The sequence below is a fragment of the Cryptomeria japonica genome, chromosome 7, assembly GCF_030272615.1.
Source record: "Cryptomeria japonica chromosome 7, Sugi_1.0, whole genome shotgun sequence".
In the NCBI taxonomy this organism is placed as follows: Eukaryota; Viridiplantae; Streptophyta; class Pinopsida; order Cupressales; family Cupressaceae; genus Cryptomeria; species Cryptomeria japonica.
In genome coordinates, this window is record NC_081411.1 from 715,549,002 (window position 1) to 715,565,565 (window position 16,564).

At 40.6% G+C, this 16,564-nt stretch overlaps 1 protein-coding gene across 1 annotated transcript; it reads left to right on the top strand.

Moving 5' to 3' along the window:
- The first annotated feature begins 8,345 nt into the window (after positions 1–8,345).
- On the top strand, positions 8,346–8,810 carry LOC131856969 (uncharacterized). The gene has a single exon (XM_059208936.1). It carries the CDS (start codon positions 8,346–8,348, stop codon positions 8,808–8,810), a length of 465 nt encoding a protein of 154 aa, XP_059064919.1.
- The last annotated feature ends 7,754 nt before the right edge of the window (positions 8,811–16,564 follow it).

Below are 16,564 nucleotides of genomic sequence, written 5' to 3' on the forward strand. Positions count from 1 at the left end.
TGGATGATCAGGTGCAGAGTATGGAAGAAGCAGCTGAGGCAAATGTCAAGAAAGAGCATCAAAAGGCTCTTAACATTGCTCTGGTGAAGAAGTTGAATGAACTCCAGTCTGAACTATTGAAAGACCGAAAGGATATAAGGGACGCTTTGGATGAGGGAAACCTGCTACTAAGCAAAATCTGTCAACCCCATCTATTATGTGATGATGTGCTAGCCCAGAAGCAAAAGCTTCAAATGGACTTACAGTCTTACTTGAGCACATTTAAGCCACCTTATGATTCCTTTGCAACTTATGGGCAAACTGTTCACCGGTTTCAGATCCAGTCAGCCAAAATGGAGCAAGAGATCAGTACACGGTCTAGAGATTTGCAGGAGCTGCAACTGGTTTTACTTTCATGTCTGCAAATTCTTCAGAAGTGTTATCTGAACCTGGATGCCTTGACAGTTACGCAGGAGATGAGCACAGTTGATGCCATGGAGGAACAGGTATCCCAGATGCAAACAGAGAAAGAAGTGGCCACCTCCCTACTTGAGTTCTGGTCTCTATCCATGAAACAATTTTTGCAGGACTATAAATCAGTTTTTGACAAGTATTATTCCTTGTTGTCATAAACTCTTATTATTTTAATATCAAATGGAAACAGGGTTGTTCAGCGGTACTTTGTCATTGTTGGCAAAGGGGGAGAAGTACTCTATCTATTTTGGAGAAGAATAGGGAGAAGTATCTAGCTTTAAAATTTTGATATATGTTTTGATATATGCTTTATGCTTTGATATCTCAATGTTTATGCTCTGTATGCAAAATTGCTATACATTGTATTGATTAAGGGATAGTGTATATGCTTAAGGGGAGCAATTTTGTTAATGGCATGTTTTTGTTGTAAAACACTTAGATGTCAAAATTTTATTTTTCTAAGTGTTGACATCAATGCCAAAGGGGGAGATTGTTGGCATTTTTGATGTTTATGTTGTGATTTTCATTGATGGACACACACTTGCATTGAAATCCACTTTATATGTATGAGCTAGAGCTCAACCGGTATCTGTTCCAACCGGTATGTTGTATTCTAGTCTTTAGACTATTGGTGATTTTGCAGAATCTGTTTCCCGGTCTGAAGCGGCATGTCGACCCCAAGCCGTACGAGGGAGCAAAGCGGCATAACACATTCTTACCAGTCTTCATTTGTCAAACCGATAACCGGTATTTTGTATGAACCGGTAATACTCTATGATGAGTTACCAACCGGCATTTTGTGATGAGTTACCAATCCACCGACTGTTTGACGGTGCCGACACACTGACGGTGCTTCTTGTGTCATGTTACTAAGTATCTCTAGATTCATTGAACCTAGGAAAATGTAATGTAATCCTATTGGACCGACATGAAATCAGATTCCTTTAAAAGGACATCATGTCTAGGGTTTTAGGTGGTTGCGGAAAAGGGTTTATGTTGTGACTAGGGTTTAAGGTGGTTGATGAGTTGTTGTAAGAGCGATCTTATCTGAGAAGATCAAGTTGTAATTGAGTGAGAGATAGAGAAGACTGAAGTAATGCTGGAATGCATTAACAGTGAGCTATACTGGATCTAACCAAGGGGTTTGTGCTATTAGATAGATCAAACACTTGTTGATTACTCACATCTTTGACAAGTCTATAGCCCTTGACTGGGTAGGCCCAAAAGCCTTTTGTAAAATCCTCTAACCAGGTGGTTCACCTCTGTGAATCTAAAATCCTCTAGCAAGGTAGTCTTTAATCGGACTTATCTCCTAATAGAGATTGAGATTCCTAACAGGATTTGTTCTGGTGAAGAACATTGTAAGACCTTAACCGGTCTGGTTTCTATTCTATAGATAGTGACTTGTGAGTTCCATCTCACCGTGGTTTTTCCCAGTTGGGTTTCCACGTCAAATATCTTATGTTATGGTTGTATTGCTTTTATGGGTGAATGCTTTATTTGCATTTTGGTTTGCATGTGTGTTAACCGGTCTGTCTATTAAACGGCTTTACCGGTTTGTCTTCAGACTATTTAAGTGTTTTAGTGCATTGATTTTTGGCATACTAATTCACCCCCCCCCCCTCTTGGTATTCATCATAAGGAGGAATTAAAAATTCCTTGGAAGATGAGATGTTTAAAGTAATGTGAGATTTTGAAAATCTCACATTCACCTAGGAAAAGTGAATTTAAGGAGAGTGGTTGGATGGGAGGGACAAGGAGTTGGCTTTGTGGCTAATCATGATGATTAGCTACTAGCAACTCATTAGGAGAGGGATTAGAGGAAAGATTAGGTGAGATTAGGGTAGATAAGATTTGTAGGAGGATTTGACTAGGAGAGAGAATGAGTGGAGGGAATTAAAAATTAGAAGAATAATGCTAAGTGAGTTTAGGGAGCTTTCTAGAAGAATTTATTAGGTTAATGATGGATTAGGAAAAAGGTGATTTGTATGAATCACTTAGGTTAACTAATTAATTGAAATTAATTAGTTAAGAAGATTAATTTGAGGGTATTTAATATTGAGGATTTTTAGAAGAATAAAAGGGGATTGATTTATTAAATAAATCAATCAACAAACTATAGTAACAATATTAATTATAATTAATTAATATTGAGGACGAATTTAAAAATTGGCATAATTAATAAATTAATTATGTCAGGAACTTAAAATAATTAAAATAATTATTTTTAAGTGTCTACAGATCTCATTGTAGATCATCATGGTTAATGTAAGAGGTCATGGTAAAGGAATGTAATATGCGAATAACATAATATCATTCAAGCAGAGGAGTTGGTCGATCATTGGAGATCAAGTTGGGTTTATATAAGAGGATTTAGTCCTCCGGTATTGAGCTTTTAACCGGAACTGTACTCAAACATAGGAGATGTTATCTTTTGCAGTTCAACACTTCTCCGGATTGTAGTCTGGATTTGTATGTAGTCAGTGAGGCTCCTTTTGTGATGAGCAGTGTGCTCTAGGTTGTTGGCCTTCCTGCAAGTGTAGGCCCCTCAATTGTAATTCATATACTTACAGTAGAAGTATTATCTGGCGTTGGGTAGGCTTCCCACCGTGGTTTTTCCCTTTACCAAGTTTTCCATGTACAAATCTTGGTGTTATGTGGATGGCTTTTATTATGTGATTATTGTTTATGCTTAATTGGTTTATCTGCTATTTCGGTATTAATGTTTTGGGTTATGGTATTAAAGTTTAAATTGCTAATGGTTCTTGTAATATGTGACAACTGATTCACCCTCCCTCTTAGTTGTCTTCCGGTTATCTAAATTGTCTAATAGGGGAGCACCTGCAAGATATAGCCAATGTCTGCACGGTCCATAGTATAACCGAACAAAATGTAGCTTTGAGATTGCTTGTAGCATATTTCAAAGGGAGAGCTCTAGACTGGTATAGGTCTCTTGATCCAAATTCTATAGGCGATTGGGATCAGCTGGGAGACCGCTTTTTTCAGAGGTTCTCCGACAAGGCTGACAGGTCATCCTTGATGCATCAATTGATTACTATAAAGAGAGCCCCTCGGGAAGCAGTAAGAGAATTCAATTTAAGATTTCAGGGAACTTGGCAAAGAATATCTTTGTCTGCCCGTCCCCCTACTGAAATGGCATTTGTTTTCTATCTAAAGGCCTTCAACTCTGACATGTCAGTGATGATTCAATCTCTAGGAGGCAATACTCTCCCTCAAGCGTTTGATTTGGCAGTCTCCGTAGAAAATAATCGGATCGATACCAGGAAGTTCTCGCCACGACTGCTCATGCCCGTCTTTCCAGAGCTATCAAACCAAGTCCCAGAACCACCCGCGCCTAGCTCGTCTGCTTCCCAATCCATGTACGCATATCTCAGCTCCCAACAAGTAAGTCTGCCTCCTCCCTCCTCCTTGGCTGCAGATGTTGGCGATATAAAAAAATTATTGAGATCTTTCTCGAATGAAATAGTCAATCTGAAAAGGTCCCAAATCCCACCAGCTAGACCCCCTTTCCAATAGAATTATCAAGGAAGTAGGCCTGTTTATTAGCAAAAACAATATGCAAATAGCCAGACTTCCCCAAACCAGCCAAATGGCCAGATAGTTCCGATACCCAATCCTTTACAGACTGTCTACCCTAACACTGGTAAAGAATTGACAGTGGGACAAAATAATCTTGTGGATGATACCAATTCTTGGTGTTTTCCATGTAACAACGCCCATGCCCAAAGGAATTGTCTGAGAGGAAATTTACAATAAAAGGTTGCGGATCAACGTAGCCAAGGCATGGCGTCAGATGATTTGGCTTACACAACCCCTGGCATGGATAATGCGTCTTTCATTGCATAGATGCAAGGCATGTCAATGGAGCAGGAGATGAAGATAGCTTTGGACCATGCACTATTCTCTTGGATGGAAGACGAAGATAAGGTGATGACCAATGGTGTAGCGTCATCATACTCAAGGACTCCTCAAGTGCAATTAGATTACAACCTTAGGTCGAAGAGGTGCTTCACAGGAGAGAATGTAGGAATGCAAGGGAGTTTCTCTGCGAATAAAGTCCCTGAACAACCTGCAACCGCTATTACGTATCCAAGGAAGGAATTTATCCCCTATAAGCCGAGAGAGACAAAGGTGTCGATGTCATCCGTATTAGACATGGTGGAGAAGTTGAGGAAAGCCCCATCCAGTGTTTCTTTATGGGATCTCCTTAGTATCCCGGAGCAAAGGAATCATTTGAATGAAGCTTTGTTAGAGGTGGGTAAACCTCCTAGTGGAAATGCTACTACTTCTCCAAAGGTCAGTGAGGAAAGATTTTAGCCTCCCACAGATAAATCGTGCTCACCGACGGTGTTGACGAATGAGGTCGTACCTTTGAAATCTCAAGCAGAGGGTAAGCCTAAGCCCAATCCTTTCTATTTAACCCTCATAATAGGGGATAAAATTTTACATAACTCTATGATAGATTCTGGTGCCAACACTACCGTCATGCCTAAGCAAATTGTTGAAGTGTTGAATATCAAGTAGGAACCTTTGAATTGAGGTGTTATGCAACTAGACGAGAATAAGGTTTAGACCATGGGTCTTATCAAGAAACTTCCGCTAACATTGTTTGCGTGTCCTAGTGTCACGGTGTCTCAAGAGGTGGTAATTATTGACATTCCCCCTGTTTTTGGCCTCTGCCTCTCTAGGGACTTCACTACCAAGATAGGAGGTTACTTGTCTTTAGACTAGTCTCACCTATCCTTTGTACTCAGCGGGGTGCCAAACTCAAAATCCTTTCAGAACCCCTTCACACCGAACATGTAGTATTTCGAGTCCACTCATACCTCCATCTCCAATAAAGAGAGAAAGATTGTAGAGTTTATTGAAGATGAAGAGATAACTGAGGAGGTTTTTCTCGATGAATTCATTGATTCTAATCCATACTCCAATTATCATGACACAAGTCTTGGTACCTACTGCATTTTTTACAAAGGTCGAGTTATTCCAAAATTAGTTAAAGACCCCTTGACCCAAGAAGATTTGTCCTCTGCACTCTAGACCTTGCACTTTGATGGTGCAAGATGCAAGGTAGGTGTAGGCGCTGGGATTTGCCTTACTTCACCTTCGGGTGAACAGATTCTAAAGTCTTTTTGCCTGTAGTTTGCTTGTTCCAATAATGAAGAAAAAATTGAAGGGTTGATTCAAGGCCTAAGCTTAGCGGAAAGAATGGGTATAAAGCAGGTGAAAGTTTTGGGTGACTCCGAGTTGATAGTACATTAGGTCTGAGGGATCTCTAGTGCCAAACATGTCAGTATGAGATCCTATTGCCATAGGATGTGGGATCTAATCGAAAGATTTGATGCTTTCAACATCCAGAAGATTCCCCAAAAGACAAATGCATCCGCTAATCGGATGACCACTATTGGATCACATTTCGACCTCATTGTGGACTTGCTTGTTAATTCCCAGGTGATTGGTGTGATCGTTCGACCAGCTATTCTTGATAATGATACCCACTGGCATGTTTTTGAAAGTGACGAACAAATCGCTTTGTTCATTCAAAACTCCGAAGAGTTTGTTGACCAATTACAATGTAAAGTGAAGGAAGCTTACTAGGATCAGATCATTCAACTAAAATCCAATAAGCTCCCAAATGGATTGATCACCCTAGAAAATTTGTTTGATCATGATGATTTTAGGAATGACAAACAAAAACTCACAGCTGATAAGGGTGATTATGTTGAGATGTCATTAGGAAATAAGAGAATACTCAAAGTCAGGAAGGATGTTCCCTCAGAAGACAAAGATAGATTGGCCCGATACTGCGATGAAAATAATGGCGTGCTAGCATGGTCATATGAAGATTTGAAAGGCTAGAATTCTAGCATCATTCAACACACTATTCAACTTGACGATGGGGCCAAGCCGGTCTAGCAGAAGCAGGGACCTATCAATCCCAAGATCGAGTCCCTCATGGCACAAAAATTGAGAAAGTTGGTAGAATCCAAAATTGGCTATCCCATCAAGCACACTACATGGGTGTCTGATTTGGTTCCAGTCAGGAAGAAAAATAGAGATATCTGACTTTATGTAGACTTTCAGGATTTGAACCAAGCATCTCTAAAGGACCATTATCTATTGCCACCACTGGAGTAGTTGTTGAGCACGATGGTAGGGTTAGAGATGTTCTCCATGTTGGATGGTTTCTCAGGCTATAACCAAGTATTGGTAAAGTTGGAAAATCAGCATAAGACAACCTTTACAACCAAATGGGGAACATTTGCTTTCTAGAAGATGCCTTTTAGGTTGTCAAACGTCGGCGCAACTTTTTAGAGAGCAATGGATCTGGCTTTTAGGGAGCTCATTAATAAAATAATCCTCATATATTTGGATGACTTGACTATGTTTTCAAAACACAAAGAAGATCACTTTGATCATCTTGAACTGGTGTTCCAGAAGTGCTTAGAATTTGGCATCTCATTAAACCCAAACAAATGCATCTTTGGGGTTCTGTAAGGGAAATTACTAGGGCATGTAGTGTCAAAGGAAGGAGTCTCCATCGATCCTGGTCGAGTGAAAGCAATAAAGGAGATTCCTCTTCCCATCAACAAAAAAGGCATTTAGTCCTTCCTGGGCAAGGTTAACTTTGTTAGCCACTTTATCTCAAACTTTGTTGGGATGGTAAGGCCCATCACTTTAATTCTTAAAAAAGAGACACATTTTAAATGGACCCCCAAAGATAAAGAGGCTTTTGAGAAGATCAAAGATGTCATTTCTTCAGCTCCCGTGCTCTCTAACCCAAATATGTTGAAGGACTTTATAATGTATGTTTTCTCTGGTAATTACAACATTATTGTGGTTCTCACCCAAAAGGATGTAGATAAAAGAAGTGAGCACCCTATAGCTTTCCATTTAAAAACTTTGAAGGAATATGAGGCTAACCCTTCAGTCAGGGAGTATATAATGGAAGGCGACATTACGGAGAAGAGGGCAAACTAGATTACTAAAATCCTAGAATATGACATTGATGCCAAGCCCACTAAGGTGATCTGTGACAAAGGTTTGTGTGAGTACATAGCCCAGGAGTCTGAACCTCGAGAAGCTAAGGTTGATACAGGGGAAGTTGTAATGGTTACCTCCAATTCTACAGAGGCATGTTGGCTGGAAGCTCAGAAACATTTTATGAGGATTGGTGTTTTTCCGGAAGGTCTCCCTCCTAAAAAGAGGAGACTCTACAAAATCCAGAACAGTGGTTTCCATCTAGTCAAAGGAGTGCTATTTAAAAGAAATTTTAATGGAGTTTCGCTCCGCTGCGTGGACCAAGACCAAGTCGGTAAGATCCTACACAAATTCCATCATGGTCTATCAAGAGGCCACTATTTAGCAGAAACCACCATCATTAAGATCACTCGCACTGGGTATTTTTGGCCCTCCATGTTTAAAAATGTGCACACTCTAGTAAGAGAGTGCAAAGAATGCCAGTACTACAGTGGTAGGACTAGAAAAGCGACTATGCCACCCAGGCCTATAATGGTAGAAGAGCCCTTCACTTAGTGGGGCCTCGATTTCATAAGGATGATCAATCCCCCAAGTTCAGCCGGACACAAGTGGATCTTGATTGTGACTGACTACTTCACTAGATGGTCTAAGGCTATCCCCTTGAGGAATTCATTAGAAGCCGAGATATTAACGCTTTTAGAAGACTTGGTGTGCCGATATGGTCCACCTAAGATTATAATCTTGGATAATGTGGGAGCATTTGTAGGCTCTCGGGTCACCCAATTTGCTCTTGACAGAGGAATCTACCTGAAGACCTCCTCAAACTATTACCCTCAGGGGAATGGCCTAACTGAGTTTACTAACAAGAACCTCATAAGGCTCATTAAAAAATGGGCTCTGAGCACAAAAGGGAGTGGCATCACCACTTAAAGAGTGCATTGTGGGCAGATTGGATAATACCCAAGAAAGTCCTAAAGAATTCTCCATATAAGCTGGTCTATGACAAGGACGTATTGTTCCCTGTATCTTTGGAGATCCCTGCCTTACAATTGCTCAAATCTATCGAGGTGGCGGAAAATGGTCCCATGGAAGTAAGATTGGTAGAAATTATGGAATTAGAGGAAGTAAGGGAAGCAGCGTTTTCGTCCCTTCAAAATCGCCAACAAACTGTCAAGAGGTGGTTTGATAAGAAGAAAAGTTCTGACCCAGGTTTCAAACAAGGCGACCTTGTTTTGAAGTACAATGAGAGAGAAACCAAGCCCAGTCAACATGCCAAATTTGATGGTTTTTGGGAGGTGCCCTTCCACATTATAAATTGCAAAGGTTTCAATGCTTTTGATCTCGAAGATATGTAGGGAGTTTTTCTCGGGATCCCAGTTAACAGGTTCCACCTTAAGCCTTTCCATTACTGGATTTTTTCCTTATATGTACATAATGTAAATAATGTTTCCGTGTGTGCTTTATTTATTTATTTATGTTTTCTCATGCATTCTCGAAGCGAAGTGAAAATTACAAGATACACAATAACCAAGCAAAAAGAAAACCATTATATTATGAGTATTTTTTACAATTCATCAGTAAGCATGTGGCCTAAATTTTTTTAAAAAGAACCAAGATGAAGTTTTCAAAGACATGATGATTTCAACTCAAGGATCCTCTTCATCTTCATCATCCTCCATCTAGAAATCAGAATCTCCAACGTCATCTGCAGCATCTTCCCCCTCTAACCACTCATGGTCAGAAACGTCACCAGGCTCCTGAGCTATGGACACGAGAACCAGATTGGGTTGGATGTGTAGCATTAGGACCTGTGGGAATATGTAGTCTCTGAAATTAGTGTACCATTCGGTGCCATCTAGAATAGGCACTATTAGGTAGATCCAGAGGAGAAACTATGCAGCAAGCTTCACTCAAAAGCGATGAGATGACAACGACATTATTTTCAAACCGTTGATAAGCGGGTGTAAGGTCACCTCCTCACCAGAAGTGATGAAACGTCTCAAATCCGATGCCAGAGGTAGGCCTCTGAAAGGGACATGGTATGCCACGACATCTTCCAAACCCCCTAGATAATCTCAGGAGAAGAGTGCTTTAGTAAGCTCCAAAGTCAGAAGCCTAGTCATCCCAGAATCTAGCAATGCAGCCACAAAACGTGAATAGATGTCCGTGTTTACACAGTATTTGTCCACATCATCTATAAAGTCCTCACTGAGCACCCATTTGATGGCAGTGATGATCAAGGGATTCTTCCGTCTTGTCATCCTTTGCAACCTTCGGTCTGAAATATTTTCGAGGAAAGCGACCTGAGCCTTACTGCTGATGAGCCTGACGGGGGTATCGATTTCCACAAAAAACTCCATCGTTGAAGATGATATTGTGTAAAGGAATGTCTAAAAAAGACATATTTATAACAAATTCTCAGCTCCAGGTGACAATTGATGAAAAAGACTAGTGCTCCCGATTTTCGATGCATCTGTCATTCCTCATCAATTCGCACAAGTAGGCGAAGTCTGGTTCGAAGGTGGCAAATGTCTTGGTCGGTACCTTGAAGAAAGAGGTGATGTCCTCAAATGCCACGTGTATGAATAGGTACATCATGTTTAAACCATAATCCCCGCCGGTCTGTTTTAACTTGTGCGAGCCCTGCTGGCTGCTGATATTCTTCATTAAGGGGGAGATCTGTCTAGACAAGCAAATTATCTCAAGTGGCTCTGATTAATGGCAGACTGAGTAGGTTTTCTCTTGGGAAACGTAGATGGTGGCACTCATCCTCCTCAAGATTAATTATGGCTGGAAAATGAATTGGCATACGTGCAAATGGGCGCTCATCATTAAATGCCTTCTTTCGCGAAGATCTAGGCATGTAGTGCATTAAAAGAAGAAGGTCACCAAATATCCATCTTATTGCTCATTTGCAACCTAAAGCACCCAAAAACTTTTGAAGGGTCAGAGAGAAAAGTTCTCTTGCAGAAAATGGAAGCGGAAGCCACTCCCTCAGGTTCTGTTCAGGAAAGATTATGGGTGGATGTTTTCAGCGAACTCTCTTATTCTTCTCACGCCATGTTGCCCAAGCCAAAATTTTTGAGAACTAAGGCCAAATATAAGATGGCTACCCGCAACACATCTGCAGTGATAGATTCTCTTGAAAGTGTTGTTGAGTCCGAGCTCCATAAGCATCCCAAGAGTCTCAAAGAGGTCGCATGCAACAAGATGATTCATCATAGAGTGGAGCCGCAATCCATGACAACTAATTTATGGAACAGTGGCGCCCCTCAATTTGTGGTCTCTATGGTTTTGCATCGTCCAGAGTTCGTGGCTACGTGTGCCAACCGATTTGACCCCATTTCTTGTTTAATTAGCGGTTCTTTCATGAAAATGATGATAACCCCAGAGGCCATAAGGGACATGATGTGTTATCTCATTTTCGAAGGAACGGAGGTGTTCGTCGAAAATGTCATGGAGGAATATTGGAATACCAGAAGAGATGTTGTCTCATTCTGTCATGGTGCCCTCAATCGAAGTCCATTAGTCAGACTCGCAAGACTCCCCTTGTCTTATAGTGACTTGAGACACGACGACCTCAAGGATATTTCATCCACTCTTGCATGATTATGCGGTCATGCCAATGACCGGGAGATCACTGCTGCCATGATGGGCTTCCTGTTCAAATGCCAAAAGCAGAAGAGGTCTTTTCATTTTGATTTCTCTGTCCTCGTGGCCAGAGAAATGGTAAAGCAGCTAACCGAGTTTCAATAGTTTTAGCATTTTAGATTTGCCTCGGTCCTTGTTCACCTGTTCTTGCATCAAAATGAGGTTTTCTTTAGCCAATACATGCGATTGGCTATCTGTGATGAGTTAGGGAACAAGATGTCAGTGTTGGCCTGGACACCCATTGTGTTGGCTTCTTATGACGCCTATCAGTTTTTTGATTGTTTCTTAGCTCACGTCCTTAGAGACCTCAGTTCAATCCCTGATGAACCATTTGCCCGTTTTTCTCAAGTTCAATTGAATTGGATGTACAATGAGCACCCTCCTTGTGACTGGTTCTTAGGTAGTGATTTTTCCTTTATCTGAGTGCATGGTTTCTTGGAAGAGACCTTCTGCCTACCTACCTATGTCACAGAGAGGACCCTCGCCCTCAAAATTTCATGATAGTTGGTGAGAATCGAAAGAGCTATAGGGGCAGGGAAGCATGATACTTCCATTACAGAGGACCACAAAGCTATTGGCCTAGGAAAAAGAGAGAGGATTTATGGATTTACCGGCAAGAAGTGAGTCAGCCCAGGGCTAACATTGGGAACACTCCTTTGGACGAACGTTTTGAGTTTGAATGGAGCTAGTACAAAAAGTCTGATGAAGAGATAGGCGATAGCTCCCCACATGGATACTCGTCCCCCGAGGTGGCCCAGCTACAGGCCATAAAGGTTATAAGTATTAATTAGTAAGATGACGAGCCTCATATTCTTCTTCCTCTCGTCGATTCTGTTCAAAGACCCTATTCCCAAGCTGGTAAGAGACATGTTGAGAAGCAGGCGCCTGAATCCCCTTCTAGTAAGAAGCAATATCTGGGTTCTACAAAGAAAGGTTCGTCTTCTCGAGACCCAAAGATTCCCTTAGTTCCTCAGCAGCCGGTGATTTCCACGATTCAGGTACGCCCTTCTTTTCCTTTTCCCTCTGCTCAAGTTGTTTCTTCTGCTGCTACCCATTTCATATCTATGCATACCCAGATTCCCACCGCCCTCACATTAGCGCTCGTTGGGGCACCAGTTGAACCTTAAGAAGCATTTCCACAGGTCTCCATTTCATTCCTAGCTCCTGATTTTATTCCTGGAACATTTTCCTCGCAGATGCCTGAAGCAGTCACCATCTCACGTAGTCTTGGTTTTGGAGAGTTCACTCCTCCCCCAAATGTTGGAGCAGCGTCTGTTGATCCATTTTCTTCAAAAGGCTCTCCTTTTGTCCCATTGTTTTCTCCAACCACGCTTGCACGCCCTTTTTAGACCTCTTTCAGTGGCCCTATTTCCCAATTCCCCTTTGCAATCCCTCGTGGTGCAGCGTTTGCAGGCCAAGCTATTGCCAACCCAGATGCTTATCAACAACAAGCTACCTATTCCAAGACTGGTCGTATTGGCAAGACTAGTAAAAGAAAGGAAAAAGACAGTGCCAGGCCAGCTCATCTACACTTGCAAACACACTTCAGCGAGGAGAAGGATAGTCTTTTATTTGCGACCATGTTCCCCAAAGTTGACAAGACAAAAGCCCAAATGAGACCCAATGATTACACTTTGCATGCTATCGGGGTCAACCTCCTGAATGTCACGGCGTCTGACAAGGTTGAAATGATGGAAGAAACTTTGAAGGCCGTATCTTCAGATTTCATCAAAAAGAGTCATCATCTAGAGAAAATGCAAGAGAAGAATGTAAACCTCTGAGAATCTCTGGCCCAACAGAGAAAATAAGATAAAACTAGGAATGCTGAAATCAACCGCTTGTGGGGATTGTTGACACAGGCTAACTCCGAAAAAGGAAAGTTGCAGTCCGCCCTTAACAATGTGAGTTCTCAGTTGAAAGGCCAAGAGGCAACAAGAAATGTGGCCTTGAAATAATTGCAGGAGAAGGACCGAGAAATTCAGCAACTAAAGGGAGCTTCTAGAGATGCCAACCAAATGCATGCACAGTTGCATGAGGAGATCCTCCTAAAAGAAGAGTACGCTCAGCAACTAAGTGATGCACAGGTCTTGCTTTCGTAAGAGAAAGCAAAGTTTGAAATAGAGTTGCATGGAAAAGAGAGTAGCCTGGAGCAAGCCGAGAGGAAATTCCTGAATATGGAAAGTTTGTTACGTCAAGAGCGAGATCATGTGTCGCGACTCGAATAAACTGCGCAAGGTGGAAGTGCCAGAATCCTCGCTCTGGAGAGTTGGGTGGTCCTTGAACAAGACAAGTGCAGGGAGCTACAACATGAAATAACAACAAAGGACGAGGAAGTCTCATGGTTATTAAGTATTCCTCCCCCTGTGGAGGTCTCTCAAGATTTTTCTTTGAATTTGGTGGAGTTATATATTTCCCATTGGAAAAGAATTAAGCAGTATAGCCCTTTGCTGCAACCTGTGATGAGATTTCTCAGAAAAGCGCAATCCCTCTATACTGAGGCGGGTGCCCTCATTAACAACTCTATGTTGGTTATTGGTCCCAAGCTCCCCATGGCCCAGGAATTAATCCAAATGTTGTATGCAGCTCAAGATGAAGAGTTGAGAGAGAAATGCATTGGAGACCGAAGGCAATTGATCAGGAAGACCAATGTCTTCATCAACTAGCATAGAGTGATTATGCATGTATCAGCGACACTTGAGCCATTACAGGTTTCAATTCTGGACATCGAGCAACGCATAGAGAGGTTTGTTTCATTAGGTCTGCCTTCTTCGTTTCCTACAGATGGTTCTGTATTAGGAGTTGAGAAAGTGTTAAACCAGGTTGAGCAGTTGCAACAAGATAGGACCTTCCTATAGCACCTGAACAATCCCATTTCGACAGAAGAGGTCGAGCATCTCTTGCATCCCCTGACCCAGCTCTGCATTCTCTTGGAAAGCTTGCCATTTGATGAGATAATTTTTTTAAATCAACACTACTAGAATCTGGAAGCACAAGTGTTTCCCTCTGAGGATGAATGGTTTCCATTGCAATAGGTCTTGGATCTGCTCCGCCCTGTTCTAACATGAAGTCTGGTCTTTGAACCAACAATTTTGGGTTCTAGCATTCCGCATGTAGAATTCCCCATTTAGTCGACAAGAAATGTTAATATTATTTCGGAATCGTCCGTAGGCGGCATTTTGATCAAGTGGCGCTCGTTCCTTTTGATTTCCTAGCTATGCTCCCCATACAAAACACATGAGCTAGGTGTCATCTCGGCGTTGCTTTTGATCGCTTGCTTTTATCGTTCAGAGCTTGGGAGAACGCGGAGTTGCCGCGTGGCTCAGTTCTTATGGCATGGCACTCCTCTCGGCCCCATCGTCCATCGCGTAAAGGTAAAGACACTTGGTGTCTCCGCGTTGCGCGATTAGATGATCTCTCTGCGCTCTTTTTTTGTTCTCCCCTGAGCTGTTGCATGTCCTCCATGATTGTTCATGAATCAAGTTGCGATTTGTATCGCGATTTTCTTGTTGGGCAGGTACAGGGGTCGCCATGATGTGGTAGAAATAACAACTTCGGGGATGATTTTGTTGGGTATGATCTCGTAGGGTGTCACGATAGGTTTTCTTGTCAGAAGCGGTTCCTAGAAGGTTGTTGAGGCGGTGAGCTGTTAGTTGAGTCGATGGCTCTATTTATGCTTATGTTTTCCTTGTTTCGAGGGTTCAGACTTTTAGAGAGTTTTTCTAAAACTCTGGCTCATTAAGAAGCCTTTATGTTAATAAAATTTGGTGAAAGATAATTGTATCAGATTGTTCCTATGGACTTTGTGATGATTTTATTTGAAGCTTAATATATTAAATTTTGTGTTGTTTTCTAGTTCATTAACTTCTGTGATATTTACTGTGAGACTCTACAGATTAAACTATCATGAGACTTGTTATCTATTGGATGAATGGTTAAATGTCACTTTCTATTAAATGAGTTCTTATGGAATTACTCTCTCAAACGGTTCTGGGCATGTAGATTGTTGAATGAGCTTTAAAATTGTATCTCTCTGGGTTTTATATGCTATTAATATTGTTTTGAAATGCTCTGGTGTATCGCCTAAGTAGTGTAAATCATTCACTTTTGAAGTTTCCTCTTTCCCTTTTTCTCCCCCAATTATATAAAGAGCCGACTTCTCAAACCCGGAAGTCATTCAGTGAGTTTCGCGCATTAGGTCCCCCATCACTAAATTTTCCATAAGGATGTTCAAGTTTAAGGTAAAATTAAGAGTCAACAGTTCCAAATGAGACTTAAAGGGCTAATAATGTGACATAAGATGCCCATGAGGAAAGTTTAAAGACTGAAGGTAGTAGATGAAAAATTGGTGGGGAGGAGAGGAAACACCTAGTAGTATACTAATTTGTTAGCTTACATAGGGGCTTGTAAAATTGTTGAAGGTGTATATGAATTGCTCATTTATGTGCATTAAATGGATATGCTACTAAGTATTATGTGCATTAAATGGATATGTTGCTGAATATTATGTGTAAAAATTTAGATTTCCAATAAAAAAAATGAAAAAAATCATATGAGATCTTTTCTTCCTTTTGTTGATACTCCTCAATACATTCAACATAATCATTATTAGAACATTCAACTAGTTCTAGTGAATGCACAAAAGAATCATCTGCATAGTTGATAATAATATCTAGCAGTTCATTATTGTCTTGAGTAGGAACATGTTCAATAGGCTTAAAAGCATTCATCATATGCATCATATGTATTAAAGAGAAACTAGGTTATATTATAAGCATATGAAATCTTTAAAAAAATCTCTACTAGATCACCATATGAAACCAAGAGAATATGGATAGAAATTTTGTATAGTATTGCTTATAAAATCATTAAGTGTACAAATGTATATAAAAGTATAGTATTTGTATTCAAACTATGAATACAAATGTACACAAACCACATTCAATTGTGCACTATTAAAATCATCAGTGGAACGTTCAAGCTCTTCAAAGTTGACATCAAGGTTACCAGTCATTTTCATCGAGTGAATCTACATCAACAAAAGTAAACTTGGTTAGTAAACATAAACACAAAGATACTAAACATAATTTGAAATCATTCAAGAGAATTTGAAATGCCATGTTGTAATTGTAACAAGTATTGCAATGTAGTTGGAGTTCATGCCTTTAACTAAAAATAACAATTTTTTTCCGCTTTGATGTATCTTATCTTTATGCAATCTTGAGGTGGTAATATCTAAGTTGGGAAAATGCTACAAAGTAGACAAGAAGCTCTTGAATAAGGAATGCTTGAATGATTTCCTTCAACTCTCTCACATTTTCCCTAAAGTGATGGTGGAGATGCCTTTGAACATTTTAGACACAACTATTTAAATATTTTAAAAATGTATGTTTTGATAAATTTGCATTAACAAATGTAGGTTGAAGCCCTTTTAATTAATTGAAAAGTTTGATTGAAATGG

Coding starts and splice junctions, on each gene's coding strand:
- LOC131856969 (XM_059208936.1), top strand. CDS start 8,346: ATGGGCTCTGAGCACAAAAGGGAGTGGCATCACCACTTAAAGAGTGCA.